Source organism: Podarcis bocagei, assembly GCF_964188305.1.
Source record: "Podarcis bocagei genome assembly, chromosome: 8".
NCBI classification, from domain to species: domain Eukaryota; kingdom Metazoa; phylum Chordata; class Lepidosauria; order Squamata; family Lacertidae; genus Podarcis; species Podarcis bocagei.
Window position 1 is genome coordinate 24,385,870 of NC_138133.1, and position 27,321 is coordinate 24,413,190.

Here is a 27,321-nt window from a genome sequence, read left to right on the forward strand (position 1 = left end):
GTGGTGGGCCTATTTTCATGGTATGTTAATGGTTTTTTAAAGGATTGCTACCCTGCCTCTTTGCAATACCTTCTTCAGTCATTTTACATCTTTTTGAAGAATATCTTTCCACCTAGGACTCAGCAAGACTGCTAAAGAAAAAGTGATAAAAATGTCTTGTATGTGCGATATAGCATTGTGCCACCAGATGGAGTCCTGTGTTTCTCTACCTGTTTTCCCTTTTTTAAATTTACAACGCTTTAAACTGAAAGCCTTCTTCGGTGTTTCTAGATCCAGCCCTGACCTCTGAATATTGCCCTAGCTTTTGAGCAGATAACCAAGACTTCAGAGCAACCACCTAAACAGAAATGTCTATGTTCTGAAAGGAATTTTTTAAACAATGTGTTTGAATTTTTGCACAAAATACTCTAAGAGCTTATAATAATATAAAACATAAAAAATGTAAAAAGGAGAGAATATATATTCTTTCCTCCTTTCTCATATATATATATATATATATATATATATATATATATATATATATATGAATGAGAGAACCAGAATAAGTCCACTTGGTTGATAGTTGGTCTCCTGTGTAATCTGCAGTTTTAGTTCTGTTCAGTCTCCCCCATCCATCCAATAAAGCACTGTGATGAAAGAAACTGCACTTATTTGTACCTCAGTTCTTCTTTTTTGAATAGTGTGCAGAGATGGCACCTGGAGGCAGGAAAATGTCACCTTCATAATACATTTCAGCTTGAGCAACTGAAATAGATTTGTGTGGCTATCACTGAATTGGAAAGGCCAAAGTTGGCATGAGGCTTCTGTCCTCGGCTCACTTGCCTGGAAGTAAGATCTTTTGAACTCAATGGGACTTACTTCTGAGTAGACAATGTATAAAGGTAACTCTGGGACAACTCTGGGGTTGTGACGCTCATCTCGCTTTATTGGCCGAGGGAGCCGGCATACAGCTTCCGGGTCATGTGGCCAGCATGACTAAGCCGCTTCTGGCGAACCAGAGCAGCGCACGGAAACGCAGTTTACCTTCCCACCGGAGTGGTACCTATTTATCTACTTGCACTTTGAAGTGCTTTTGAAATGCTAGGTTGGCAGGAGCAGGGACCGAGCAATGGGAGCTCACCCCATCACGGGGATTCGAACTGCCGACCTTCTGATCGGCAAGCCCTAGGCTCTATGATTTAACCCACAGCGCCACCCGCGTCCCCTAGACAATGTATAGGATCACACAAATCGACATGGAACTGTAGCCTGGCTGCTTCACATGAAAACCTTTTCATATAGCTTTTGAGACATTCTCCAGCCATGTTTCAATAAACAAAGCGTTTAATAAAATTGTTCTGCAGTGTTCATTTGCAAGGGAGTTCATTGTAGAGTATGATTTCTTAAGTACCCCTAGCTCAGGGAACTTAAATGAGCTAAGTGCTCTAATGGTACTGAAGTAGACCAAGACGATTAAAGTGAGCTAAGTTGGCTAAGAGGACTGAAGTGGGCCAAGTGTTCTAAGGGGCAAAGGGGAGTTAAATGGGCTAAGGGGAATTAAGGGGACTGGAGTGGGCTAAGGAGACTTAGGGGGCTAACTGGGCTAAAGTGACTGAAGTGGCCTACTTCAGTCCCCTTAGCCAACTTAACCCAGTTATGTCCCCAGTTAGCCCACTTTTGACCACTTTAGCCAACTGAAACTTAGCCACTCACTTTTAGCATTAACTTTTTTTCAGATATTTTGCTTCCAATGGAGAGAGCCACCAAGGTGTTTTCTGTTCCAATAAGTTTTTATATTTTCCCCACACTGAGTAAATTGATTTTCTCACCAAGTGGTTTAAGAAACCTTTATGCACTTTTGTTTTTTCATACCATAGATATGCATGCCAAACAAATCTATTATCATGATCTTCCAAGTCTAAGATATCCACATGCTTTAAGACAATTCACTCCCAGAACCAGCAAAGACAGGACACCTCATAATATAATCTCAAATCTGGCACAGAGAAGCCACCTCTTTCCTTAGTCTCCGTTAACAATTTATATTTTATCCTCGGTTTCTTCCCCTGCATGATTTAATTTTGAATAAGGCATACCAAATTCCCCCTCCTTAATCCCGTGATACTGAGTCAATTTACAGAGTAACCTGCCCCTCTGACCTTATCAAACATTTTTTTGCCAGCATTGAAAATTCTGCAAGGGGATACTGTTGAGAAGGGCCTGGAACAGAGAGGAAAAAATCTAGGCAGGATCATTATTTTAAGAGTGGCAATTCAACCCAACCTGGAAAACTCAAAACATTTCCATTTCTTTCAGTCCTCCTTCATAGTCCTCAAAAGAGGAACAAAATTCCTCTTACAAAATGGGGTGCTTTCTTTAGTGCTGAAAGCTCCAAAGAATTGACAACTTCCACGTTTAAGTGTCACTCCTGGCAATTGTTTCAAGCTCTTTTAAGTTGCTTTTTCAAAGGAGGTGCCTCTCACCAGCTGTCACAAGAACAGGTTTCCCTTAGAGCCTCAAACCATGATTCATCGTAAACATGCAGAGTGCTTTGCAGTGCATCGCACCCTTCCCTGAGCTAAAAGCTGATGTGCAGCATGAACCCACAGCAAAAACATAAGCCAGCTCAAATTCTCCCTCATCCCTGCACTATTCAAAAGGATTAAATGTGAAGCAAACTGTTGGAAGCATCTGAAATCTTTCCAAATCTGGAATCTTGTTTAAAATCATTTTTATTGGTTTTAGACAAGAGGAATATCAAACAAGAAAGAGACCAATGAAAAAGCCATAAACAATATTAGGTTTTGTGTAAAATTACTGAGTGAGTAAACACACCGGAGGGAAAGGGAAGGGTGGTCACCTAGAACTTGGCGAGTAAATGAAGCCTCTTTAGTGTGTACATTCTCTCCAGAAAGAGGACTGTTTGGAACGTGTTGCCTGCCAGTTCATGGATAAACAAGATGAAGGAGAACCAAACCAAACTTGTTAGGCTTGGCCAGTCCATGGATCCATCTAAGGTTAAAACAGTACCATACAACTTTAAGCAGACTTGGTGTCCCCCAAAGACATCTGGGAATGTTACCCAGTGGGCATCACCAATGAGCAGTGATATTCTTCAGCTTGGGGAGAGGCAGTTGTTTGCTTAGATGGCTCCTATGTTTCCTCATGAAGTAATTCTGGCTTCTCTGACCTCAGTCTGTAAACATCCTGGCCCAACTAATTGAGCTTATTGTTCATTAACACTTCTGATATTGTGTCAGAGAGTAAATAAAGTGCTGGCACCATATTTCACCAGACAGTAGCCGTCTTGGAGCTGGTGCATTCCAGGTACTTTTTGGACTACACCTACACAGCCCCAGTCAGCAAAGCCATGCTTCTAGAGACTTCTGGTATTCACCACACGTTTGCCATGCTTTAGTGTGCGTCTCTGTGGTACACTTACTTGAGAGAAATTAGATTTAGGATGGGAGTGCTAAGGGGGCCAGGCCTTCACGGAGCCAAGATGGCGGCCTAGTTCCCAGTCTCATGGCCCTACAGCCAAAAACCCTCTTGTCCACTCATTCAACATTATACACAAATAAAATTATACAGACATCTGATCTGAGATCAGCAAACCCCTTCCCCGCCACCTCCCAGTTTGAATGATTGAATGGGGTTGGAGATTTTTTAAAAAATCATTTAAAAATTGTTATATGTACATTTTTTCATTACTTTTGTATAAGTTAAGTTTGTTTTTAAGGGGAGAGGGTCAAGGCTTCCTCAGGAGTGGACCCTAGCCAATATAATGGCTGGGACAGGCACCACTGGGGCAGAGACAATGGAACACTCAATCTCAGTGATCATGGGCAGGAGGAAGAGTTACACTAGGATCAGATTATGTTTTTACTCAGGAGTCAGGTTTAGTCACTATCTGAAGACTACCCTTGCCTCTGTGTCAGGTCTTGGCCAGGCAGATACAGGTATCAACAAGGGTGTCCCACATGACCTTAAGGTAGTGCTGTGCAAAGCCAGGTCAATGACTAGTAAGACCAACATCGTCCATGATTTGATAATGGATGAGGGAATTGACCTGGCAGAATGCCTTCTCAGTCTTATTTTCCAAACCTTCCTATTTTCATGAACCTTCTGGTCTGTTTCAACTTCTTCTGCAATTGATGTGCCAAGTAAGCTGAAATCTAAACCCAAGTTGCAACACGAGTAGATTATTAACTGCGGAAGGGTTTTCTGTTTTGTTTTGGAAATGCTTCTCAGATGGCCTTTTCGTGACAAGCTACACCTTCTGAAATTCTATTGAAGGTGCAGGAGGTCCTGCCCCACCTCTATTCCCAAATTGCAACACCAGTAGATCCAGGATTCCTCCGTCTGCTGCTCTAGACAATCTGGCTTGCTATTGCAGGTTCATTTGCAATTTCTGGCACCACGAACTCATTCTCCAGGAAGTTCCCAAACTGCACCTGTCCCAAATTGCACCTGTGCAATCAATTCTTTGATTGATTTCCAGCTTTAAATAGTGGTGCCTCGTAAGAAGGTGCATCAGCTCCATTGGAATCACTCCCACAGAGGAAAAGGTAAGCTTGGTACAGACTTCTCTCTCTTCTGTTAACTGAGGAAAGGTTTTCAATCTTAGGACATCCATATTTGCCTCTAAGGGACACAGGCTTGGGGTGGTGGTGGTACAATGCTAGATTTCCATGGAGAGGAACCAGATTCAAGAAATGTATTTTAAGAGCACTTATTCTGGTTACCTCTCCATACATACTTTATAAGTCAATTTTAAAAATTATCAACACATCACCCCAAAAAAGGTAGACATTGCTTTAGCACAGATATTTTATACATAGGCTCAGCTATTTGCTTATTTGTATGGGGGAAGGGGGCAACATATGAAGCTCCCAAACAAGCTAACTACCCATTGCTCCTTAAAAAGGATCTCTCTTTTGGCAAACAGGCATTTCAGAGCAATCCTATGCATTTCTGTTCAGAACAAATTCTTACTGAGTTCCCAGGTAAGTCTAATTAGGGTTGATTGCAGCCTTAGAGCTTAGACTTAGTTGGGGGAGTCGTTGAATTCAGTGGAGATATGTATAGGATTGCATCAGGGTTGAGGGTAGAACGGCAGCAGTGTCTTCTTTGTGGTGGTGACACTGTGTTCCCCGGGATGGGAATGAGGTGGGGTAATATGGCAGTGAGGTCAGGGGATCTCATTCACTTGCCCCTAAGCTCCAGGAAACCTATCTGAACTCTGTTTTCGCGGTGAAAAATAGAGCCTGCCGACCTGTTGTGATGAGATTTAAGGGGTTGTGATTAGAGGTTGTGATTAGTCCTTTCTAACCTCAGATTGTCAGTTAGCTGCCTCAACAGAATCTGATTCCTAGGCTGGATAGCAAACAGGCACTGAATACAATGGAGTGTAGGAGCCGGTCTGCCCCTTAGCCCAGGCATTCCCAAACATGGACCTCCATATATTTTGGGACTACAACTCCCATTATCCCTAGCTAACAGGACCAGTGGTCAGGGATGATGGGAATTGTAGTCCCAAAACATCTGGAGGGCTGAGTTTTGGGATGCCTGCCTTAGCCTATGCTATATGTATGCTTTTGTTGTTGTTTAGTCGTTTAGTCGTGTCCGACTCTTCATGACCCCATGGACCAGAGCGTGCCAGGCACTCCCGTCTTCCACTGCCTCCTGCAGTGGTCAAACTCATGTTTGTAGCTTCAAGAACACTGTCCAACCATCTCGTCCTCTGCCGTCCCCTTCTCCTTGTGCCCTCAATCTTTCCCAACATCAGGGTCTTTTCCAGGGAGTCTTCTCTTCTCATGAGGTGGCCAAAGTATTGGAGCCTCAGCTTCAGGATCTGTCCTTCCAGTGAGCACTCAGGGCTGATTTCCTTAAAAATGGATACGTTTGATCTTCTTGCAGTCCATGGGAATCTCAAGAGTCTCCTCCAGCACCATAATTCAAAAGGATCAATTATTCGGCGATCAGCCTTCTTTATGGTCCAGCTCTCACTTCCATACATCACTACTGGGAAAATCATAGCTTTAACTATACAGACCTTTGTTGGCAAAGAAATGTCTCTGCTTCTTAAGATGCTGTCTAGGTTTGTCATCGCTTTTCTCCCAAGTAGTGGGAGTCTTTTAATTTCGTGACTGCTGTCACCATCTGCAGTGTTCATGGAACCCAAGAAAGTAAAATCTCTTACCGCCTCCATTTCTTCCCCTTCTATTTGCCAGGAGGTGATGGCACCAGTGGCCATGGTCTTAGGTTTTTTTTTATCTTGAGCTTCAGACCATATTTTGCGCTCTCTTCTTTCACCCTCATTAAAAGGTTCTTTAATTCCTCCTCACTTTCTGCCATCAAGGTTGTGTCATCTGCATATCTGAGGCTGTTGATATTTCTTCCGGCAATCTTAATTCCAGTTTGGGATTCATCCAGCCCAGCCTTTCGCATGATGAATTCTGCATATAAGTTAAATAAACAGGGAGGCAATATACAGCCTTGCCGTACTCCTTTCCCAATTTTGAACCAATCAGTTGTTCCATTTCCAGTTCTAACTGAAGCTTCTTGTCCCACATAGAGATTTCATAATTTAAAACTGATAGCCCTAATCATCAGGTGTGGTCACAAAGCAATTACGGTAGTCATACCAACTGTTTCACAACTCACTGTTGGAGCTGCTGGGTGAAGATGGAGCCAGGCAGAAGGCAAACAATTGCTTTTGCTTCGTTATCAGTCTTAATAACCAACAGAGTTGGTTAAAAAGTCTTAATAACCAACAGAGAATCCACTGGATGGGGGGAGGACTTAAATAAATGTTCAATACATGGTAAAAACTTTAGCTAGAACTTTTGTTTGAAGGCTTTTACTTGTTAGTGATTTCAGTGGAACTTGGTTGATTTTCTTTTTTTTTTAACCTGTTATGTTTCCGTTTTCTAGTTTTTGCAGCTCTGTTTTAAGTAATGATGTCAGGGCTGCCTCAGGTCTCAGCTCACAAAAGACCAACGCCAGGTTCTTCTTATATACAAGGATGTTTATTGCAGTTCATTATTGGTTCCACAACCGAGGCGTGCAGCCCCGCGTCTCTTAGCCTAGACGTTTTAAGTCCCCTCTGAATCGGTCCCGCCCCTACACCAGCTTAAGAGGCTTGTGCTAGTCCACCTCTTCCTGTCTTTCCTTTTCCGCAGGGTCTTTCTGCCCCCCTGGGTCCCTTCCCTCCTGCTCTCTCCTGAAGCGGATTCCTCAGATGCCTGTCCCCCCCTCCTTCGTGCTTTGGGGCCAGGCTCCTCCTCCGGGCTCTCTCCATTTCCGCGCGCCTCCACATTTGAACTTGGCGCGCGTTCGCTACCCCTGACCTTCCTCTTGACACTTACACTACTCCCTGTACTACTCTCCGCCTCTTCCGGCAGGACGTTCTGCCCCGATCTCCTTCCCCTGTCTCCTTCCTGCTCTGCTCCGTGTGTCACACTGGGAACTCCACTCTCTTCACTTCGTTCCTGCTGGGAAGCCGGCCCCGATCTCCCACTCCCACTCGGGGTTTCCCTGCTGCTTCCCTGCCCCTGGCATGTCCCCCTTGTGAACCCCCTTGGCCTGACTAGGGGCGCCCCCTTCTGGGAATCCTCCGATTCACTTGAGAGACTCATGGAAGACCTCAAGTCATTGTCCTCCTCTTCCTCACAGTCCTGGGATTCTTCCCCATCGCTCTCCGTCTCCCCCCTCACCTGTGCCTCTGTCCCTGAACCCCTGACAAATGAGATGCTTTAGTACCTTGATTGTATTCTCTATCTTGTCAGTGCAGTTTGCCAGTCATTTGGGGTTCCTCCTCCAGTCAGCAGTGCCACCCAGAAAATCTTCTAGATCCTTCTTCACTGTTTAGCTCTTCTCTAAACACCTCACCCATTTGGGTCCTTCTTAGAGTATTTGTTGTCAGGTTAACACTACAGCTTATCTAACTTATGTAACTACTGGTCTAATAAAGTAAAATAAAACTATATACAGAGAATCATTCTATCTCGCCCTGCTCTTCAGCCATCTTGGCCAGAGCAACAGCCTGTACACCACACACAAACCTCCCCTCCAGAACCTGCCTTATAAAGAAGCCTGCTGTTAAGGGCAAAACTTTTTCAAGGAACATTTCAAGTCAGTGTTTAGAACCTACACTGACATCAAGATTGTATTCTCTATCTTGAGCTTTTTAGAAAGGTGGGGTGTAGGTGTTTTAAATAAAATTGAAGTAACGTGGTATTGAAGGCACAGTGGATACCTTTCCATGGAGATATTCATCCTTTACACAAAAATAAGCCCAATAAAAAGGGATTATAAACAAAGGAGTCCACCAGAAGAATTAACCTGATGATATTTGTCCCAGATATTACCATCAGCACCATGACTACCCTTGTGGATGCAATCAACAAATTTGCCTTTGATTTACACAAGAAGATTGACGGCTCTTCGGGGAACATCTTCTTCTCTCCCATGAGCATTGCAGCCGCTTTGGGCATGGTCTCTCTTGGAGCCAGAGGAGACACTGCTAAGCAGATGGAGAAGGTAGGAAACCGCCGCCCGCCCCCGCCCCCCGCTGTGTGTATGCCAAGTGTCATATTCACGGGTGGCGCTGTTAATAATCTAATCGTGTTGCAACTTGGGTTTAGATTTCAGCTTACTTGGCACATCAACTGCAGAAGAAGTTGAAACAGACCAGAAGGTTCATGAAAATAGGAAGGTTTGGAAAATAAGACTGAGAAGGCATTCTGCCAGGTCAATTCCCTCATCCATTATCAAATCATGGATGGTATTGGTCTTACTAGTCATTGACCTGGCTTTGCACAGCACTACCTTAAGGTCATGTGGGACACCCTTGTTGATAGCTGTATCCGCCTGGCCAAGACCTGACACAGAGGCAGGGGTAGTCTTCAGATAGTGACTAAACCTGACTCCTCAGTAAAAACATAATCTGATCCTAGTGTAACGTCCTCCTGCCCATGATCACTGAGAATGAGTGTTCCATTGTCTCTGCCCCAGTGGTGCCAGTCCCAGCCATTATATTGGCTAGGGTGCACTCCCGAGGAAGCCCTGACCCTCTCCCCTTAAAAACAAACTTAACTTATACAAAAGTAATGAAAAAATGTACATACAACAATTTTTAAATGATATTTTAAAAAATCTCCAACCCCATCAAATCATTCAAACTGGGAGGTGGCGGGGAAGGGGTTTGCTGATCAGGTTTGCTGATCTCAGATCAGATGTCTGTATCATTTTATTTGTGTATAATGTTGAATGAAGGGACACGGGTGGCGCTGTGGGTTAAACCACAGAGCCTAGCACTTGCCAATCAGAAGGTCGGCGGTTCAAATCCCCACGACGGGGTGAGCTCCCGTTGCTCGGTCCCTGCTCCTGCCAACCTAGCAGTTTGAAGGCACGTCAAAGTGCAAGTAGATAAATAGGTACCACTCAGGCGGGAAGGTAAATGGCATTTCCGTGTGCTGCTCTGGTTTGCCAGCAGCGGCTTAGTCATGCTAGCCACATGACCTGGAAGCTGTACGCCGGCTCCCTTGGCCAATAAAGCGAGATAAGCGCTGCAACCCCAGAGTCGGCCACGACTGGACCTAATGGTCAGGGGTCCCTTTACCTTTACTGTTTCAAAAGGCAGATAATACAATGGGTGGTAGCTGACTGAGTCCCGGTCAGAGGAGACCCATTTAAAGAAGTTAGGGGAAAGATGGCCACCCGATTCTCCTGAACCATGTGGAATCTTCCCCTGCTAGCCACTCTTCCTCCTTGATGGCTTCCATTAGATTCCTTTGTGATAAAAAGGAAATGTGTTAGTTTTGACTCTGAGAAAGAGTCTCCCCCCCCCCCAAAAAAAATATATATCTGAGGTGGGGTGAAGGACCAAATATTAGTTATATGATACCCATTGGCAGTTGTGGGAAGTGGTTTTCAGACCAAGTGCAGCATTCCCTTGTGGGAAACTTTCTGAGGGGTTGCATGCCAGTGCTGGGTGTGGCCAGAGACAAAAGTGGGCGGGGTCAGAGGGAAAAGGAGGCAGGGTGATAGATACGACTCTCTCCTCTGTGTTAGGATATTTCCGTTCCACCTTAAAAGAGGCATGATTGTTGTGTGTCACATGCCTGTTTACTCCCAGCACTGTTCTCACTGGGAACTTCCGTTTTGTATATAGCTTTTGTTCCGGCTGTTTTCCTGCACATGGAGGCAAGCAGTCATGTTTTTCCTTTGTTCTGATCTACGTTGGATAAAGCTGTAAATACGCTCTCCTGTCTGCATCCTTTTGTTGTGGAGACTGCTGAAAGGGTGTGCACGGGCCTTGGAATGTCTCTGAGGCTCGTGTTGCTAATTGACTGATGCTGTTCCACGGGAGACCGGTGATGGTCTGGAGATGACTTGAAGGCCTGCCTGATGCCTGGCAGCATCCCAGCACTCTTACCGTAGGCAATATTCCAGTCCCACAAAAGCCAGAGATTTCTACACAAGCACACACATTTCTCCATGATGCTAAGCAAGAGGTGGTATCACAGCTCAGGGACACGTGGTTCCCAACCCCTGTCCTAAACTCCAATAAGCCCCCTGCTCAAATGAAGTGTTTTCATTGTGCTGGAGGAGGATGAAAAGAAGATGGCAAAGTGACTTGGAGTAGATCTGTGGTTTCTCATTCCACATTTTGTGTTGCAGGTCCTTCACTTCAATGAGGTCACTGGATCTGGAAGCTCTCCAGGCTCGGCTGAAAAAGTACTGGCATATCATTTCTGTTTCACTAAGGGTTCTTTTTTTTTGGGGGGGGATAATATGGATCTAGGGACACGGGTGGAGCTGTGGGTTAAACCACAGAGCCTAGGACTTGCCGATCAGAAGGTCGGCGGTTCGAATCCCCGCGACGGGGGGAGCTCCCGTTGCTCGGTCCCTGCTCCTGCCAACCTAGCAGTTCGAAAGCACGTCAAAGTGCAAGTAGATAAATAGGTACTGCTCCGGTGGGAAGGTAAACAGTGTTTCCATTATGTGGGCTGGGACTTACCTTTCTCCCACCCCCAATATTTTATTCAAGTTGGCACCCCTGGGTACAGCTGTGAGGCTCAGCTTTCTTGGAAGTCAACCTGGTGTAATGTAGTGACTAAGAATTCAAGCTGCAAAGGCCTGGTCAAAATCTCACCTTAGCCAAGAACCATGGTTTAGCTCTTAGGTATGGTTCTTCCCAACTCCAGGCCCCATCCTCATCTGCAATGCAGAGATTATAACGCAGTTGAAAAGGCTTCAATTTGGATAACCAAAGTCATATATGAAAAGCAGTTGTGGTCAGCTACATGCTGTTCCTGTTCAACAGATAGCTACTATATACCGAGAGTTAGAGGGGGGAAGGGAAGGAAGCGAGGAGGTGGGTGCTGTGCACCCAATAGTCTCCCCTCCCCCTCCTACCTTCTGGTCAGCAGGCAGCGATTCAGGAGACATCTGAAGGCAGCCCTCTTTAGGGAAGCTTTTAATGTTTAATAGACTATTGTATTTTAATATTCTGTTGGAAGCCGCCCAGAGTGGCTGGGGAAACCCAGCCAGATGGGCGGGGTATAAATAAATTATTATTATTATTATTATTATTATTATTATTATTATTATTATTGTTGTTGTTGTTGTTGTTGTTGTTGTTGTTGTTGTTGTTGTTGTTGTTATTATTATTATTATTATTATTATTATTATTATTATTATTATTATTACTGGAACTCAGGGGTATACTGCCCTGCCCTGCTGACCCCTACTGAAGGAAAGCACTTTGAACATTATTCCCCAACAGAAATACACACACTTTCAAAGACTGCTCCAAGGCAGTCCTGGAGTTTCGGGAGCAATTCAGTTTGGTTCAGGATGCCTTGGAGGGGGGCACCTGCTTCCAATCAGAAGAGCCCCCAATTTCTCCATTATCTGCTCACTTTGACTCCGGATTTGGGATTGGTCCACATAATGGTTTGGAGGGCGTTGGGAGCCATATTTATGAGAACGACGATGTACTGTTAAACAGCCTTTGCTATTTAAAGGATACACAGTGTGACAGACCGGGAGGACCACACATCCAATTCAAAGCGCTTTTAGCAGCTATCAACCATCATGACAAAAATTTTGAACTGAGCATTGCCAATAGGCTTTATGGAGAAGAGAAATACACATTTCTACAGGTAAGGAAGAACACTTTCTATGCTCCTCCCTGTGTAGACACATTGCTGTTGGATGAGCAGCACAGACCACATGAAATTGATAGCAATGAGTCCATTTCCTTTTACTGATGCCTATTTAGTGTCTCTTTTCTTGACAGTGGAGGGTGTTTTAAATGGTACATGGGAGCAGCTGTAGGGCCTTTGAAGTTTGGTCTTTAGTCAGTCAGTCAGTTTTATTGCACATAGCCAATGTACACAGAATCATTCAACAATTAAAAGAAAATATACTGAATTGATACAAAAAACTTAACATTTATATTATCAGGACATTATCTACTCTAAACAGAGCTATAAAAGTACCTTAATATACAAATTAAGACATTAAACAATAAAATTTATAAGCTAAAATTATTATCACATGGCCACTAATATATTAAAAATGTTAATTAATACAATGTGCAATTATATTCAGAGTTTGATGATAAAGATAGAATATAGCTTGATGTAGATAGGGTCAAATAAATTCATCTCCTTTACAGTTGGCTACCTTGGCTATATAATTTGCCCTCATTTTCCTAGTGGCAGTTGCAAAGAGTGCTACACGCCAGCTCACATACTTATCTGTGTCTGCGAGGAGATATACAATCGTGTCAGAGGGGTTCTGGCCAGGGGACCTTGAAGTTTGGTCTTTAATGTTTTACGTTTTATTTTGTTTTTAATATTCTGTTGGGAGCCACTCAGAGTGGCTTGGACTACCCAGTCCGATGGACAGCATTTAAATAATAAAAATATTTGTTATTATTGATCTATAATAGGCTGTGCATTGTATCCAACAAAGCCAGTGCATGTGTAGAATGATTCACACTTGTGCAACAGAAGTATCTCTCCTCCCTTCTGCACCTCGGATCTCCTCTGGGGGTTAACCCAAGTTTCTGAAGTAGATCTGAAGCACTGTGGGGGAAACACAGCGGGGTGAGGAGACACAGGGGAAGTTATACAGTGGTACCTCGGGTTAAGTACTTAATTCGTTCCGGAGGTCCGTTCTTAACCTGAAACTGTTCTTAACCTGAAGCACCACTTTAGCTAATGGGGCCTCCTGCTGCTGCCACGCCGCCGGAGCCCGATTTCTGTTCTCATCCTGAAGCAAAGTTCTTAACCTGAAGCACTATTTCTGGGTTAGCGGAGTCTGTAACCTGAAGTGTATGTAACCTGAAGCATATGTAACACGAGGTACCACTGTATTGTACAAATGAAACTTGTTGAGCCCATGCTCAGCAAGTTTCTCCCCTTGGGAGAAAGGTGGGGTACAAATATATTAAATCAGCAAATGAGCTCAACTCCATCTTTGTCTGACATTTGACGTAAGAGGGGGAAGTCTCATGAAAGAAAATGAAGGCTGACATAAGTCAGGAAGAGCACAGTAGCGTTTAATGGAGTGGCTCAGGTAGGACAGCATTGCTCACCTGGCTTCTGAACACTGAGCAACATTGGTGGTTCCTGAGAGGGAGGGGAAGGCACAGATAGTTTGGTGTGCAGCAGAAAAAGCAGAATGGACCTATGGCTTCACCACAGTGAGCTCCATGTGTCTCACCTCCAAACTGTTAGTTACCAGAAGAACTGAGCGACGCTCAGTGTCCAGAAGGCACCTCCTTGAGGAACATTCTGGAAAAGCAAAGGAACCATCTACTGCTTCTGAATAGGGAAATGGCTCCATAAATCCCACAGTATTAATCGTACCTTGGAAGTTGAACAGCTCAGTTTCCAAAAGTTTTGGCTCCCAAACGTCACAAACCCAGAAGTGTGTGTTCCGGTTTGTGAACTATAATTGGAAGCCAAACATCCGGCGGGGCTTCCATTGCTTCCGATTGGCTGCAGGAGCTTCCTGCAGCCAATCAGAAGCCGCGCTTTGGTTTTCAAACATTTTGTAAGTCGAACAGACTTCCGGAACAGATTCCGTTCAACGTCCAAAGTATGACTGTATTCTATACAGTGGTGCCCCGCAAGACGAACGCCTCGCAAGACGGAAAACCCGCTAGACGAAAGGGTTTTCCGTTTTGGAGGCGCTTCGCAAAACGAATTGCCCTATGGGGTTGCTTCGCAAGACGAAAAAATCTTGCGCGTCCCCGCGGGTTTTTTTCGCTCCCCCCCTTTTCCTAAGCCGCCTATCAGCTGTTCCGCTGAAAAACCCGCTTAACAGCTGATCACGGAAAGCCGCTAGACCGCTGTAGCGCTAATCAATGGGCTTGCTTCGCAAGACGAAAAAATCGCTAGACGACGAGAATCGCGGAACGGATTCTTTTCGTCTTGCGAGGCACCACTGTATTTCTTTTTAACTAAGCTTTCTACTTCTCTTCAACAGCAGGCACTAAACAACTAGTAGTAGGAGAGCAACATGGGGAAATTCATATGCCATACCAAACAATAAATTCCCGTTTATTACATATATATGACAGCCATAGCTTCTGCTGCCCTGGGCTGATTCGGAGGAAGGGATGGTATACAAATTCAATGAAATTGTTTAAATAATAATAATTGCATTAATGTTTTTTTATTATTATTCTATACAGCAATTCTTACATTGCACGAAGGAGATGTACCATGCTGAGTTGCAAAAAGTGGACTTTGAGAAAAAACCAGAGGAATCTAGAAATGAGATTAACACTTGGGTTGAAAAGCAAACAAATGGTAAAGGAACAGAAGTTATGTCTCACTTATTTGGAAATGGATCAGCTAAGGAAAGGGATATGGGAGAAATCTGTTCACTTTACATTTTAATGTGAACTTACCTAATTCACACTTCGGATACAAACATGTGGACCAGAAATGTATCTAGCACTTGAAATCCACACATCTACAGTTTTTTGATTGTAGTTTTCCGTTCCAAAAAATGCATACGAAAAAGCATATATATCGAGGAAAGGTTGGCAAAAAAAAATGCAGGTTAGTGAAAATGACATACAAGAATGTGTTCTATTGTAGAAAATTGCTTGCAAAAAAAGGGTATGAGGCAAAATTCCATGCAAAAAATGCATACAAATGTTCATGCAGTCTTTTTTAAAAAAATAAATAAATCACAAGCTAAATGCTAAAATGGGGGGAAAGCAATTGAAGATGGAGAAACTGAATGACATTGAAAGATTTGTTTCCCAGAAGAACTGAGCAGCCCACAGAATTCTAAAATATACAAAAGTAATGAACCCTTTAATGGTGGATAAGCTTCATGTTTTAGATGTTACACACTAACACGGTTGAAAATTTCATTGTCATTTTGACTATTAAATATTTTGCCTTGAATCTGTCTTTTAAAAAGGTAAAATCAAGGACCTGATGGCCAGTGGATCTATTGACGAAACAACTATCTTGGTCTTAGCGAGTGCTATATATTTTAAAGGAAACTGGAAGTCCCAATTTGATAAGAAACTCACCAAGGAAGCACCTTTCTGGATTAATGAGGTACAATATGCCGAAAAGCTGGTGGAGATGGGAACACCATTTATTATGGCCAGCTATCTGTCCAAAGCTGGGGTTGCGGTGCTCATCTTGCTTCATTGGCCGTGGAAGCCGGCCTACAGCTTCCGGGTCATGTGGCAAGCATGACTAAGCCGCTTCTGGCGAACCAGAGCAGCGCATGGAAATGCCGTTTACCTTCCCGCCAGAGCGGTACTTATTTATCTACTTGCACTTTGAAGTGCTTTTTAACTGCTAGGTTGGCAGGTGCAGGGACCGAGCAACGGGAGCTCACCCCATCGTGGGGATTTGAACCGCCGACCTTCTGATCGGCAAGTCCTAGGCTCTGTGGTTTAACCCACAGCGCCACCCGCGTCCCCTATACACCTTTAGGCACCAGGAAAAACATTCCTTTTTAACCAGGCCTTTGGTTGATCTGATTGACATCCCATGCCCTTTTAAAATGTGGCTCTTTTTGGGGGGGAGTATTATTGCTTCTATTTTTATTTTATATACTGTGATCTTTTTATGCGAACTGCCCTGAGACCTCTGGGCATAGGGCAGTATAAAATTCAAAAAATAATAATAATAATAATCCTGCCTCATTGGTGGGCCAGCTCTGACTATTGCATTATATGTTGGGGATACAGAATACATTTGTGTTTTATACCAGGGTGGTCCGATGTTCGAAGGTGCTAAACCAAAAAGGTACAACACTGGAAATCATTGCAACTATCCTACTATACTCAGTACTTCATATGGCTTATAGCCACCTCTTTTACACACACGAAAAATGACATTTTATGCTTAACTACTTGCTTTATTCACTACAGAATCAGAGCAAAAATGTGCCAATGATGAATAAGGAAGGTGAATTCAATGTGGCCTATATACAAAATCCATCACTGCAAATACTTGAGCTTCCCTATGATAAGGATGAAATGAGTATGTTCATTCTACTGCCAGACAAGAAAGGAGGTATACACCAGGTAATTTGCTTTGATTTCTGAAAAGGATCAAGGAATTGAAGTCAACTTTCAAAACTTTGTAGCGGGCATACATACATACATACATTGCTTTAAAAAAAACCTGATCAATGAGAATAAATTGTTCAACTGATTAGTCAACTGAAGAAATCTTGGAGAAATATAGAGATATATGAACTGTAGCTTTTGTCCTGTCAGTTGCCAATTCTGCTTTATTTTGTAATTTTAACAGACATAGAGCAGGGCAATCCAGTAGGCCTGCATTGTCAATGTCTGTTAATACTAGTGTATCTTTGGATGTGCCCAGGGACACAGGTGGTGCTGTGGTCTAAACCACTAAGCCTCCTGGGCTTGCAGATTATCAGGTCAGATGTCCTGTATACCTGAAGGAGCGTCTCCACCCCCATGAGATCCAGCGCCGAGGGCCTTCTGGCGGTTCCCTCATTGCGAGAAGTGAGGTTACAGGGAACTAGACAGAGGGCCTTCTCAGTAGTGGCACCCACCCTGTGGAACACCCTCTCTTCAGATGTGAAGGAAATAAGCAGCTATCCTATCTTTAAAAGACATCTGAAGGCTGCCCTGTTTAGGGAAGTTTTTAATATTTAATGCTGTATTGTTTTGAACACTTGATTGGGGGCTGCCCAGAGTGGCTGGGGAGACCCAGCCAGATGGGCAGAGTATAAATAATAAATTATTATTAGATTCAAATCCACATGGCGGGGTGAGCTCCCGTTGCTTTGTCTCAGCTCCTGCCAACCTAGGAGTTTGAAAGCATACCAGTGCTGCAGCGGGAAGGTAAACAGTATTTCTGTGCACTCTGGTTTCCATCACAGTGTCTCGTTGCGCCAGAAGCGCTTTAGTCCTGCTGGCCACATGACCCGGAAAGCTGTCTGGAGACAAACACCGGCTCCCTCGGCCTGAAAGCAGATACGAGCACTACACCCCATAGTCGAATTCAACTGGACTTAACAGTCCAGAAGTCCTTTACCCCTTTACCTTTACCATCTTTGTATGGGGCTGCAACAAGGGGACTTATTAACAACCATATTCTTGATTACTCTGCAACTTCTGTCTGATAGGTGGGACAGAGGGACACCACACCCTTGGCACAAAGGAGGTTTGGACTGTTATGTTTATAGTGCAATTTCATAGAATCTCATTGTTCTCCTTGGGGCTGGGAAATATGCCCTGGGAAATGTGTATAGGATTAGTACACTTTTCAATGACCCAGAATGTGCCCATTGTGTCTTTTAAAACAGAAGTTAAATCAAGGACTCTAAAGCAGAGACAATGCATGCTGCTGAACTAAGGATTCTCCTCTCCTCATTTGTGAAAACATTTCCACCAGTATTTTTTTTAAAGAAACCACCATTTTCACAGACAAATTTAATGGTTTTCCAAAACATTTTTTGGGGGGAGGGTGTAAACAATATTGGAGCTTTTAGACATATTCTTTGCCTACGCTTTAATAAATAAACATTTGTCTTTCTCTTTTTCCCACGTCTTTTTCTGGGGGCAGATATTTAATTGGCATTGATTATTATTTTTACTTGACAGGTTGAAAAGGAACTCACCTATGCAAAATTTCAAGAATGGACCAGTTCGAAAAACATGAAAAAGCAAAAGATAGACATTTATGTGCCGAAGTTCAAGCTGGAAGAAACTTATGAGCTCAACAAACTTTTGGTAGCTTTAGGAATGACAGATGTGTTCACACGAGGAAAGGCTGATTTGTCCGGCATGTCAGGAAGCAAAAACCTGTTTGTGTGCAAGGCCATTCATAAATCTTATGTCATGGTCAATGAAGAAGGCACAGAGGCAGCAGCTGCCACTGGGGTGGGCGTTTTTACCACAAGCATGCCAATGCAATTCAGAGCTGATCACCCCTTCATTTTCTTTGTAAGAGACAAGAAAACTCAGAGCATCCTAATTTTGGGCGGGTATTATTCAGCTTAACAGGTGCTTAAATGATCACATGCATGCCCTTTGCATTTGTTGCAAGCCCAGGGTGTTAGAAGTGCCGAAACAAAAATCATATATTCTACTTTCTGTTTAGCTAATATTTCCGGGTTTTCATTTCCTAAAAAAAGTACAAATACCTAAGATGGACCTCTTTCAGCTTATGTAGGCAGACTCACTTTAATGTACAACATGGGGCTTTAAACAGAGGAAATGGGGAGAGGGAGATAAGGAGGGAGCAGCCCTGCTTCTAAAAATAAAACACATATCTAAAAACCAAAAGAGAAGAATCTCAAAGTGTCGAACAAGGAAAAACGAAACCCAAAGCAACAATCTAAATAAAGTGAGCTATTCAAAATATTTGGTTTTGCTGTGTGATTCCAGGTCCTTAATGAGTAGTGAGGTGTACAGAAATCCAATGCTACCTGCAGATTATTTTCAGTGCTGATTCTTTAATGTTTGCAGAAATGGTTTTCAGTGGAAGCATACACCAAAAATATGCCAATTCCCTCTCAATGTTCCTCACTTTAAGATCTGTCTCCCAGAGCCAATGCTTTCACACATCTATTTTCACACGACTTTTCAAATATAGTGAGGGACTGTAGCACACACTGAACCATAAGCCACTGTGAGGAAAAAGAAGTCATCTTGATCTTCTGAAGCCATGTAGGTTTTGATTCCTTTACTTGGATTATTGTTGCATGGTCAGGATTTTTCTTCTGTTAAATACGGAGGTCCTGGACCCTGCAGAGACCATTTGCTTCTCAGTCCTCATATTGCTGGTGTTTAAATGAATGCAGAAACCACAGGTGATCTCAAAAGGGAACCAAGAGGGAAGAGTGAGCTGTTTAGACTACTGTGCCCAGATTTCAAGTTCAGAAATGGATATTTTCTTGAGATTCTGTAGTGGAAAATATCCCTGAACTGAGTCCCAGTTCAACTGATGGGGTGGATTAATTGCTTGAGTTGGAATGCCTCATGAGTTGGTTTTTAAAGAGGCATGCCAAATTCCCCCTCCTTAATCCCGTGATACAAAGTCAATTTACAGTGTGACCTGCCCCACTGACAGTATCAAATATTTTTTGCCAGCATTGAAAATTATGCAAGGGGATACTCTTGAGAAGAGTCTGGAACAGAGAAGGGGAAATCTATGGATCTTTCAGTCCTCCTTCATAGTCCTCAAAAGAGGACCAAAATTCCTCTTACAAAGTTGGGAGGTTTCTTTAGGGCTGAAAGCTCCAAAGAATTTACAACTTCCAGGTTTAAGTGTCACTCCTGGCAATTGTTTCAAGCTCTTTTAAGTTGCTTTTTCAAAGGAGGTGCCTCTCACCAGCTGTCACAAGAACAGGTTTCCCTTAGAGCCTCAAACCATGATTCATCGTAAACATGCAAAGTGCTTTGCAGCACATTTCACCCTTCCCTGAGCTAAAAGCTGATGCAGCCCAAAAAAGTTTGGCTTGCGGGGCACTGTGCCGAGTGCTCCCTGAAATCTGAGGTCAACCCTGCTGTGCAGCATGACCCACAGTAAAGCATAAAGGTAAAGGTAAAGGGGCCCCTGACCATTAGGTCCAGTCGTGGCTGACTCTAGGGTTGCGGCGCTCATCTCGCTTTATTGGCCGAGGGAGCCGGCGTACAGCTTCCGGGTCATGTGGCCAGCATGACTAAGCTGCTTCTGGCGAACCAGAGCAGCGCATGAGCAGTACCTATTTATCTACTTGCACTTTGACGTGCTTTCGAACTTCTAGGTTGGCAGGAGCAGGGACTGAACAATGGGAGCTCACTCCATCGCGGGGATTCGAACCGCCGACCTTCTGATCACCAAGCCCTAGGCTCTGTGGTTTAACTCACAGTGCCACCCGTGTCCCTACAGTAAAGCATAAGCCAGCTCAAATTCTCCCCCATCCCTGGACAATTTGAAAGGATAAAATCTGAAACAAACAAAAGCATCTGAAATCTTTCCAAATGTGGAATCTTGTTTAAAATCGTTTTTATTGGTTTTAGACAAGAGGAATATCAAACAAGAAAGAGACCAATGAAAAAGCCATAAATAAATGATATCAGGTTTTGTGTAAAATTACTGAATGAGTGAACACACTGGAGGGAAAGGGAAGGGGGATCACCTAGAACTTGGTGAGGAAATAAAGCCTGCTTAGTGTATATACGGGAGTTGGTGCTGGAGGAGACTCTTGAGAGTCCCATGAACTGCAAGAAGACCAAACCTATCCATTCTGAAGGAAATCAGCCCTGAGTGCTCACTGGGAGGACAGATGCTGAAGCTGGTGCTCCAATACTTTGGCCAACTCATGAGAAGAGAAGACTCCCTGGAAAAGACCCTGATGTTGGGAAAGATTGAGGGCACAAGGAGAAGGGGACGGCAGAGGACGAGATGGTTGGACAGTGTTCTCGAAGCTACCAGCATGAGTTTGACTAAACTGTGGGAGGCAGTGGAAGACAGGAGTGCCTGGCGTGCTCTGGTCCATGGGGTCACGAAGAGTCAGACACGACCAAACGACTAAACAACAACAACAAAAGTGTATATACAGTACTCTCTCCAGAAAGAGGACTGTTTGGCACATGTTGCCTGCCAATTCATTGATAAACAAGATGAAGGAGAACCAAGCCACTTCAAGCTTGTTAGGCTTGGCCAGTCCAAAGCCCCAATTGCACTACACATTTTAAAGCAGTACCACTTTAAACAATCATGGCTTCCCCCAAAGGCTCCTGGGAACATTCTGAGACCCCTATTTGCCTCACAGAGCTACAAATCTCAAAGTTCCCTGGGAATTCTGCAAGCTTTGGAGAAGAGAAGGGGCAAATTCCTTGCCCCAAAATTAGTGTAACCTTTGTAGGGCAGGTGAATGTAGCAAAACGTCTGATGATAGCTTAAAGATAAGGCTGCAAAAAGGTCTTCTTTCCCCAAATAAAATAAAAATCTTGCTGTCGCCTCAGACAGTGGCTTGGCAGCTCACAGCATGCCTGGTAAGCAATGGGAGGGATAATAATCAGATTATGGGATAGCTCTGCAGCACCCTCTGGTGTCACATTTTATTTTTTATTTTTTTCAATTTTTAAAATTAATTTTCCACATTTATAACAAATATAACATATAAATGACACAAAACAAAACACATTACAACACTAAAAGAAAAAAGGAAGAAAAATAAAAACACTTGTTACTTCTAAAATCCAAATTAACTTTCATTGTTATCTGACTTCCTCAAATCTCCTCTAACTGAATTTCATTGTGACACCTTTGTAGCTGTTCTCCAAGATCATCTTTCTAATACAAGTAACTCCTTCAATTAACTGTCTTCATCTCTTTTCTTATTGGCTTAACTCCATACAGTGGTACCTCGGGTTATATACGTTTCAGGTTACAGACTCCGCTAACCCAGAAATATTACCTTGGGTTAAGAACTTTGCTTCAGGATGAGAACAGAAATCGTGATCTGGCGGCGCAGCGGCAGCGGGAGGCCCCATTAGCTGAAGTGGTGCTTCAGGTTAAGAACAGTTTCAGGCTAAGAACGGACCTCTGGAACGAATTAAGTACCGTATTTTTCGCCTTATAGGACGCACATTTTCCCCTCCAAAAATGAAGGGGAAATCTGTGTGCGTCCTGTGGGGCGAATACAGGCTTTCGCTGAAGCTTGGAGAGCGAGAGGGGTCGGTGCGCACTGACCCATCTCGCTCTCCAGGCTTCAGGAAGCTATCAGCAAGCCTGGGGAGCCCGTGAGAGTTCCCACAGGGCTCCCCACGCTGCGGATAGCAGCCTGCCGCCCTGAAGCAGAGCGCCCCTCGCGCCGGGCAGACATCCGCAGCGGCTCCATCAGCAAAGGCTTGGCTTTGCCTTCCCTCAGGTGGGATACCTGGAGGTCTCCGCCTACCCCAGTCAGCTGTCCAATCCCACCTGGGGGAAGCGTTGCCAAGGAGACCAGACCAGGTAGGGGAGGGATTACCTGCCCACACAATAGAGGGAGGATCTTACCTGGGAATCCTCACTTGGCTCCAGAGCTTCTCCCACCCTACCCACCCTCAGTTAATGTCTTATTTTGCAGGTTAACTTTTCTTCACAGGTTTTGCAGGTTAACTTTTCTTTACAGGTATGCGGGCACTGCTAGGTTAAGGTCACTGTTAAAGGGCCAGAAAGGAATTTCCCTGCATTGGCAGGTTTCACCTTTCCCGTAGCAAAACGTCACAACTTTGGCGGTATCAGGCCTTGGGCGGAATCCTTTAGTCCATCTTCCTCTTTGCGGCGGCGATACCAGGGTTCCCCGTTAAAGGGGTTTCTGAAGGGAGGCTTTGACCGTACGCCGAAAGGTCGTCATTGCTCTCCCCTGCGGTGGGGGCGTAACGGAGGCGGCTATCTCTGCTTGAACATATGTTCCCCAGAGCCGGCCCATCCCCCCCACACACACTGGATAACCCTGATGCTCCCTAGGTCCCCGGCTGGGGACTGGGGAGGGAGAACGCCCAATGCCTGAGCCAAGGTCTACCCACATTCGAAATTTAATAAAGTTGTGGCCAATTTAATCCCATAGCACGTTGTCATGAGTCGTTATTCCACATGACGGGGGGGGGGCGCTCAGGATCTGGGGACTCCACCTGTCCACGCAAGGGAAACTAGTATGCTTCCTCATGAGAGAGAGGCTGCTTATTTGACTGGTCACCTGGACTGAAGGAGGATTCCTGAACGGCAGCCAGGGAGTGACCATTGGAATGTTTCACCTTTTGAGTGCACTGGGAGGCTGGCACAGCACCTGGGAGGCGGGCGACGTTCCAACAATTTAAGTTATAATTAGAAAAATCTTAATACAGTGGTACCTCAGGTTACATACGCTTCAGGTTACATACGCTTCAGGTTACAGACTCCGCTAACCCAGAAATAGTGCTTCAGGTTAAGGACTTTGCTTCAGGATGAGAACAGAAATCATGCTCCAGCGGCACAGTGGCAGCAGGAGGTCCCATTAGCTAAAGTGATGCTTCAGGTTAAGAACAGTTTCAGGTTAAGAACGGACCTCCGGAACGAATTAAGTACTTAACCTGAGGTACCACTGTAATTATTCATAAAGGAAACAGTTTATAAGAAGTAAATAAGGAGGCCAGATACAGGATAAAGGAAGTTTTTTATTTCATTGTTTGTCTTGTTGTATGTTATGCTCACTGTATGTTATGTTCACGTTTAATGAGGGTGGATTGTGTATTGGGGTAGGTGGTGGGTTTATGTTATGTTGTAAATAAAATTCCAATAAAAATTATTTTAAAAAGAGAGAGAGAGAAAGAGGAACTTGCAGCCTCCATGAACCACATGGAACTTGAAGGAGTTTAAAAGGTTGTAGTTAGGTTTTCTTCACTTTCCTGTTGATTTGGCCCATCATCAGATTGAGAAACAGTGAAGAGTTCAAAAGTAGCAGGGGCAGCAAAAAGAGAAAAGGTTTGAGGCATATCAGCTGAGTTCTTGGTGGGTGATTGCTTCCTGCTGAAGTAGCGTCTCTTTGCATCCTATGTGATCTGCTGATGTATTTGTAAATAAAGCAATTTCACAAATTTCCACTGTTGCAACATCTATAAAAGCAGAACTCCCCCCCCCACTTATTTATTTTATTTATAAATTTATATACTGCCCTTCATTCAAGGGCCACTTGGTGGTTTACAGTTTAAAAACACAAAAAAATCATAACTTAATAATAAACAAAACAATAACCCACCCCCCTCACAGCACACAGTTTAAAAGGTTATAGATTGTTTAAATAGCCAAAGGCCTGGCAGAAGAGGAATGTTTTTGCCTGGTGCCTAAAGATATGTAATGAAGGTGCCAGGTGACTCTCACCTGGGAAAATGAGGAGCATTTGCAAATAATGATGATGATGATGATGACAGCAAACTAGGTCCATAGTGAAAACTGCATATTGACTGGTTCTCTCCATGCAAGCTCCCGACAGTTTTAAAAAAGAACGGATCAGTCACACACTCAGTGAATCAACTCTGAGAAATCAAAATTAAATCTTATTCACACAACATGTAGGTTTCTGAAGCAGCATAGGGGCAGCTCCCACGAAGCCACACCTACAGAAATATTTGCTCAGGATTAGGAATGAGGTTTTGGTACGTAAATCCTGCCTTTCTGTGTATGTATGAATCACAGAAAGCCGCTCAGAAAGGATATTAACAACATAGCGTGTGCATACTTTTAGTGCTGAGGTGTTCAAAGTGAAAGTCAACCGGGCTCTGTCATGTTTCTTAGAGATGAAAGGTGTGATATATATGGAATGGAATGTGTCTTTGATGCCTGCTTGTTACCTAGCAACAAGGGAACAAACACTCTTCACATGAAAATCTGATTCTAAGAACCATTGAAGCACATGTCAAATTACAGTATCATACCCAGATTTGAAACTCATAAAGATCGGGTTTGACTGATTGGCAGGTGTGTCAACTCTAGGTGGTTGAAGGTGCCTTGGGTCCCTCAGTATTTGATTTAAGGGGGCTGGACCCCCTCAATCTTTTTTTTAAAATAAATTTTTATTAGATTTTCCACAGTGATAACACAAACCACAAAGCAAAATGATACACAAAAACAGAAAAAGAAAAAGAAGAAAGAAGAAAGAAAAAAGGGGGGAAACAATAAACAGATAAACAATAACAACAAACTTAATTCTTCACAAATCCAACCTTTTAAACATCTTGGTTGACTTCCTCAAATCCCTCCCTTCGGAGTTTCCTTGTAATTAAAAGTAACAGCTTTCCAATATCATTATTAAACTAAAACAATTTCCAATTATAATCCATCTTATTCACTTTTCTTAACATTCTAAATCCCATTTATTTAATTATAACTTAATTTAATCCTCGGCCTATTTGTTTCTTTCAAGTAATTTCTAATTTTTTATATTACATACAATATTTATTCAAATAGTCCTTGAATTTCCTCCAGTCCTCTTGAAACTCCTCTTCTTTCTGGTCGCGGATTCTTCCAGTCAGGTCAGCTAGCTCCGAAAAGTCCATCATCTTCATCTGCCAATCTTCCACTGTTGGTAGTTCTTGTGTTTTCCAATTTTTAGCAAGTAATATTCGGGCGGCCGTTGTGGCATACAAAAATAATTTAACATCTTTCTGGACCCCCTCAATCTTGAGGCAGCCCAGAGTGAATCATGTACACGACGCCATGGGTGCTATGCATAACACACATCACAGGTCCTCCAGAGAGCTCCGCCTCCTCCATCCCATGCGCACCATGTGTGTGATATGCGATGGGCCCCCTCCATCTTGGGGGCAACTTGGCATCTCTGTTGAATGGATATTTGGGGGGCTTACCTCTGCAGGATTTATATCAGAAGTCAGGTAGGGTAGAGCTGCTAAGCTAGCTTCTCAGCAGGAGGTGATTTCTGTTTCCTGGGAGAGGGGAAGCAGGAAAGGGAGGTGGCAGGTGGCGAGGAGGCCAGCACAGAACAAACACACTGACAGAGACAGCCCAATGCTACAGCTGTACCAGCTTTGCCCCTCCCCTTCCCATGAAGATGCAGAGACTCACCTGTTGGGAGGTCAGGTGAGCGCCGCCATCCCATCAAACTGCCTGCTACTGACTAGCCTTCAAAACATGTCCCACTCAGTCCATGGATTTCTCTCTTTAGTATGTCTGATTTATTTTCAGTTTTCTTTTTTATGTGAGCATAAGATCATAAAGAAGGCTGATTGCCGAAGAATTGATGCTTTTGAATTACAGTGGTACCTCGGGTTAAGAACTTAATTCGTTCTGCAGGTCTGTTCTTAACCTGAAATGCTTCTTAACCTGAAGCACCACATTAGCTAATGGAGCCTCCTGTTGCCGCTGTGCTGCCGCTGCACAATTTCTATTCTCATCCTGAAGCAAAGTTCTTAACCCGAGGTACTATTTCTGGGTTAGCGGAGTCTGTAACCTGAAGCGTATGGAACCTGAAGTGTATGTAACCCGAGGTACCACTGTATGGTGCTAGAGGAGACTCTTGAGAGTCTCATGGACTGCAAGAAGATCAAGCCTATCCATTCTGAAGGAAATCAGCTCTGAGTGCTCACTGGAAGGACAGATCCTGAAGCTGAGGCTCCAATACTTTGGCCACCTCATGAGAAGAGAAGACTCCCTGGAAAAGACCCTGATGTTGGGAAAGGGGAGAAGGGGACGATAGAGGACGAGATGGTTGGACAGTGTTCTCTAAGCTACGAACATGAGTTTGACTAAACTGCGGGAGGCAGTGGAAGACAGGAGTGCCTGGCGTGCTCTGGTCCATGGGGTCACGAAGAGTCGGACATGACTGAATGACTAAACAACAATGACCTGTGAGAAATGTTCATATTTGTTGCATGTATCGACATATCCATGTGTATTTGAGGACTGCCATCTCAATATTTAATAGGTGACAAATTCAAGAGATTTTCCACATTTTACAGAGGGGAAAAACTGCTTTGAAACTCTTGCTCAAAGACCCGGTGATACATTGTGTATCAGCCCCACAGCATAGCAGCAGGAAAACACTGATATTGCTATGACAGTGATGTCATGCTTGCATTCTTTTTTTTTTTTAAGGTCACCGACTCTTGCCTAAGATGCTTCAATCATTCCATAGGATCACAGCCTTAGGGCAAATATATATTGCATCACACCTACTGAGGAAAGTTTCACTGGGAGTGGTGAGAAATCCTATATAATCAGCCTGACCTGCCCTTAGAGTTACACTTGGGTGAAGAGAGTGCCTGCTTTAACAGCTGGATTAAAACAAGGTATGTAAAACTACAATTCTCATCTTCTCTCTGTTTTTGCTGAGGTT

General features: G+C 43.8%; 2 protein-coding genes across 2 annotated transcripts in view; one reads left to right on the forward strand and one right to left on the reverse strand.

Annotated features, from left to right (window-relative positions):
- Window positions 1–1,082: 1,082 nt before the first annotated feature.
- The window catches only part of WRNIP1 (WRN helicase interacting protein 1), a 170,503-nt gene continuing 144,264 nt past the window's right edge, over window positions 1,083–27,321 (reverse strand). Inside the window, exon 6 of the transcript XR_014011047.1 lies at window positions 1,083–1,139. The gene's annotated coding sequence lies outside the window, so the exon portion shown is untranslated. The remainder of the gene's footprint in view (window positions 1,140–27,321) is intronic.
- LOC308593811 (serpin B11-like) lies at window positions 4,437–18,883 on the forward strand. The gene is made up of 8 exons (XM_081206544.1): window positions 4,437–4,547; window positions 8,345–8,523; window positions 10,666–10,722; window positions 12,015–12,152; window positions 14,699–14,816; window positions 15,442–15,584; window positions 16,412–16,567; window positions 18,122–18,883. The coding sequence occupies exons 2-8, from the start codon at window positions 8,362–8,364 to the stop codon at window positions 18,518–18,520; spliced, it is 1,173 nt and encodes a 390-aa protein (XP_081062670.1). The 5' UTR covers window positions 4,437–4,547; window positions 8,345–8,361; the 3' UTR covers window positions 18,521–18,883.